Source organism: Nematolebias whitei, chromosome 11 (assembly GCF_014905685.2).
Source record: "Nematolebias whitei isolate Nwh7 chromosome 11, NemWhi1, whole genome shotgun sequence".
NCBI classification, from domain to species: Eukaryota; Metazoa; Chordata; class Actinopteri; order Cyprinodontiformes; family Rivulidae; genus Nematolebias; species Nematolebias whitei.
In genome coordinates this window covers 48,409,665-48,414,250 of record NC_056508.1, presented here as the reverse complement: position 1 = coordinate 48,414,250, position 4,586 = coordinate 48,409,665, and the positions used below count along the sequence as shown (strand labels likewise).

Sequence of the window (4,586 nt, the reverse complement as noted above, 5' to 3'; positions counted from 1 at the left end):
TCGACCGACATATTGCATCGATGACAATTGTCTCATTATGAACTGATATAAGCACTTCTAATTTTTACCCCTAAAATACTGGAACCAGCTGTAATTGTACAAAGTATCCAGCAGAGAGCAGGAAGACTACTTTCACATCATGGCCGTTCACTTAAGTTTCACTTTCACATTCAGCGCAGTCTAAGCTGGGAGCAACACTGTGTAGCGTATTTTGCTGAACAGAGCATGATAAGTTTATTTTAACTGATCTGTAAAACAAATTAACAATAAATTCTCTTCAATCCTCCAACGTGCTTGTTATTATCTACGTGCCTCTCAAGTTAGCAAGCTAACGTTTAGCTAACCTAGCATAGGCTATTGCCTGTAAAACTTTATCCAGAACAATAAATCTAATGTAGAGGTAAAATATATCAGTATTAGTAACATTATCTTTGTCGTCCGCAATTAAATGTAATGTCTGAAATCTTCACTTCTCTACAAAGAAAAATAAACTCTGCTGTGGTCAGTACTAATTAGACCTTCACCGTACATGACTGACTGTTGAAACAACAAACAGGGCAGGATGTTTCTTTGTTTCATTTATATTTTGTAACACACTTGATAACTTAGGATAGAAAATGTGAACGCATGTTAGGAAGACTGTTTTTATGACCAGTGCTCCACTTGTAAACCTACCAACCAAAATCTTTAGGAGAATATTCTGTGGACTGACGAGACCAACGTTTTGGTGTGAAACTAGCAACATGTCTCATATTAACATTTATTTAAGGACCTGAACCTGAGAGACGAACGGACCCAGTCTGTGTGGGGTGGGGGTGTACTTTTACACAGCACTGTAACGGTTAATAATGCCTCTCAGATGCACTTACCTCGATGAGGACGAGGACGCTGGCGATGAAGACGAAGGTCATGTTGAAGCTCAGGAGCTCCAGCAGAGACAGAGGCAGGCAGCCTTTATCGCTGCACTTCTGTACGGCTGGACGGGTTCTGATAAGGTCCACTCGCGTTGCATCAGTTCCCTGAATGGACTGGCCCACTCTGTGTGACCACTGACTATAGTTTCCTCCATGTCTCTTTTGGACTTTTAGCTACTTCAGCATTCTTTCACTTGTTTCAGCTGTTTGGGTATGAGAAAGTTCAGCTCATTTTGAGTGTTGCAGCTAAAACGTGTGGTTCTTAAACTCTACTGACTTTTTTTGTCCTCGTTGACATGCATTTAGAACTGAATCCTTCAAAATCCAGTGTCTCTTGTGCATTGTAAGGCCTGTCCTGCAAACCTTGAAACCCAGAAACCTGGGGTTCCATTCAGGCTGGACTGGTGCTACAGATTTGACACCAGCAGGCTTGTTGGCCATCGATTGGTTCGCTGGACCGGGGGTTACGTCATAGACAAGCCAGCGACCGCTCTTTCCAACATTTCCTTCAGCTACTGGTTTCGGTCTGGCTGTGTGATGGAGAAAGCTCCTATATACCAAGGCAGAAGATGACCACCGGTGTCCTAAACAAACGACGAGGTGCAGCTATTGTTCAGCTGAGATTCACGTGGTCTTGCTATGGCCACATCTAGGCAGCGCTCTGCTGAAAACAAACAAAACCAGAGCCGGGGAAGACTGGTACAGAACTGACTGTGGCCGGTCCAGGCCAGACCGGGCTTTACAATGCATGAGACATAATGGGCCAGACATACTTCATCCAAAGCCAAACGACTCACGGTCACGTAGCTGCAAGACCTTTGTTTTCACACAACTTTAATCATCCACAAGACACAGATGCAGAGCTCCAGTGAAGCCCCGCCCCCTGCAGTAACGTCACCGCGGGGGGTTCTCCCTGCCAGAGTCTCCACTCCATCCCTGTCTCCACTCCATCCCTGCAGCCGCCATTTGGACACAAATCTATCATGAACAGTGTTTCCCACAGATTACTTGCCTTGGCAGGGCGCTCACCTTGTCCGTGATTTTTCTCAACTTGGGGAGTGTGTGTGTGTGTGTGGGGGGGGGGGGGACACGTCTGTGTTGCGCAATGTTTTCGAGCGTTGGGGCGGGGCAGACGACACAGCGTGAGGGAAACAAAGCGCTACAGACGTAGTATTTTAGCTAGCGCGTCTGAATTGTGCGCCGCGGTTAGTTAGTTTTTGGTCATTTGACTAATTTAGTGTTTGAAGAGTCGTGCAGCTGAATGTCCGAGCACATCGACGAACAAGCACACAACTTCTGACCAGTCACGCAATACTTGGCGCATACCCTTGTGAGAAAAAGTTTGTCCAAGGCCTTGAGTCGAGAAGGGGCGGAGCTACTCTGAGAACAAAATGGTGCAATTTCCGTTACATAACTACGCCAACGAGAGCCGATTTCTGCGCCTTGGATGGAGTATGTCAGGGCCTTAAGTGATCCTTGGAATCTACTTCAGCACATTTTCTCTACCTGTGTCTCCTGATGCTTCCTTTTGTCTCGTTTGTTTTGTTTTTTTATGTTTCCTTACGTATTCACCAGCGCTCTGTGTTTTCAGTCCATCAACCTGACTTCTATTTTCACTATCACCCAACAGTTTCACTTTCTTTAGCAGACATTCAGCGCTCACCCTACTTGATTCTTTTGCAGAAAATGCCATTATTTCCAGCGGGAGCTTCCTTTTACAACATTTCAGCAGGGTATGGGTGAACGATGGTGCATCGGTGAATCTTCTTACATTTAACCAGCACAGCTGAGTTAAAGGATACAATCAGCAACCAGAGAAAACTTGATTTTAGTGAACAAGTGGACAAAGAAGTCCACGAACAGGCCAACCTGGAGGAGACAGAGGAAACATTTTATGTTCATCTGGGACTCGATGGAGTCGAGCTGAGCAGCATCTCTGAAAAGTACTGACCAGACCAACTGTGACGCCGATCACAAACACCATCATCCATCGCACCGCCTCATACTTTCTGGCTTTCTGTTGGCAAAACAAAAACTTTTTTAGGCAGAAACCAAACAAGTGCAAACAAGAGAACAAAAGAACTCTTTAGCTTCCCTCACCTTGTTATCCAGACCCTCCAGAACCTCCACATAGGGCTCATTGATGCAGCGGTCGTAATCCAAACTCTGATAGAAACCACAGAAACACGGTGAGTCGGCCACAAACTCCTCGTACTGAAAGCAGCAGCAGATACTGCTGTGCAAAAGTCTTAATCCAGCCCTCGTTTCTTTGAATTCTGCTTCTAAAGACCCTGACTTACAGCTCACCCTTTTGTTTATCAGGAGAACAATTTTTGAGCTGATTTTATGTTGTGTATTTACTTTCTTAAGTTTTTGAGTGGCACTACATGCATGTTTTACTCTTTTTATCCATCTTAACTGTAAAGCACTTTGGTCAGCAGTTGTTGTTTTTATGTGCTATAGAAATAAATCGACATTGACAACACTTTTCAATTTAACAACCTTTAAACAAATAAATTGCCTAATAAGAACACCACATGCAGCACATTATACGCCCATCAAGCTAGTATACAGCACCCTATAGCAATGGTCTGGACAAGCAAAGGCCTTGTATAAACGTTGACCTTGGTTTTTGACCTTGACATTAGAGTTGGGGCGCTGAAAAGATTAGACAACTTGCTGTCTAGTGGTGGTACAAACGTGCACCAAGTGTTGTTAAATAATCTTGAGTGAATCAGAAGGTGTGGACCGGACAAGAGAAAGCTTACGGACGTACAGAGACTTCACCAGAATACGTCCGCCTTCCAACCAGTGTATAAAATAATAATAAAAAATTAAACAAAAACATTTTGCTGAAAATACTCTGAAAAAACAGCCAGCTTAGAAATAAATAATTAATTGAACTTTGACAGCTTCCCAAAGCATGGAAAACCATCAAACCACTTTACAGGGAAGTCTGGCTCATTGGACAAAATATTAAAGTCCGACGTACTTCACGCCAGAGTTGTAACCATTCCTAACAACCCATGAAAGTAGCATTCTGCCTGATCTCAGAGGATGTCATGCTCGTGTGTGTGTGTGTTGTGCTCAGCTACTACCACACCACATTCCAGCTCAGCATCTGCAAAGCAGACGGAGTTAGAGCCGTGTTTGTGGTTTCTGTAGGCCATCCTGAATCAGGTTGACTCCACCAGTTTTAGAGGAACATCCAATGATTACTTTCTACAAGTTACATTTAAATTCATCCATTGGCTAACTGGGTATTTTGCTAACAGACGGGTAAAAATACCACTCCGTCATGGCCTTTGGTGGCAGGTGATGAAGATGGTGTGAATCTGGATGGTGTTGCACCATCAACCCCTCTCACCTCGTAGTCTTTCCTGGGCAGAATCTCATCCTCTTCATCTCGAATTTCCCCCAGAATCGTCTGAGAAGATCAGAAAAATACTTTAAATACACCAGTGAACACAAACACAAGCAGACAGGAGAGACGTTTAACACAAAAAGGTAACTCCGTTTAAATATCAAGTCCAGCTGTGAGGGGATGAATTCATAACACAATCCACATCATGGTTTGAATTCACAACACAATCCACATCATGATTTGAATTCACAACACAATCCACATCATGTTTGAATTCCCAACACAATCCACATCATGGTTTGAATTCA

The 4,586-nt window shown here is 43.8% G+C and overlaps 1 protein-coding gene across 2 annotated transcripts in view; it reads right to left on the bottom strand.

Moving 5' to 3' along the window:
* The window catches only part of clcn6 (chloride channel 6), a 25,812-nt gene that overhangs the window by 19,658 nt on the left and 1,568 nt on the right, over nt 1-4,586 (bottom strand). Inside the window, exons 2-6 of one of the 2 annotated variants that reach the window (XM_037684440.1) lie at nt 4,282-4,341; nt 3,015-3,080; nt 2,866-2,931; nt 2,717-2,783; nt 870-976 (exon numbers count right to left, since the gene is read on the bottom strand). In XM_037684440.1, coding sequence (XP_037540368.1) covers nt 870-976; nt 2,717-2,783; nt 2,866-2,931; nt 3,015-3,080; nt 4,282-4,341 — 366 coding nt within the window. The remainder of the gene's footprint in view (nt 1-869; nt 977-2,716; nt 2,784-2,865; nt 2,932-3,014; nt 3,081-4,281; nt 4,342-4,586) is intronic. The other variant, XM_037684441.1, reaches the window with a different exon arrangement.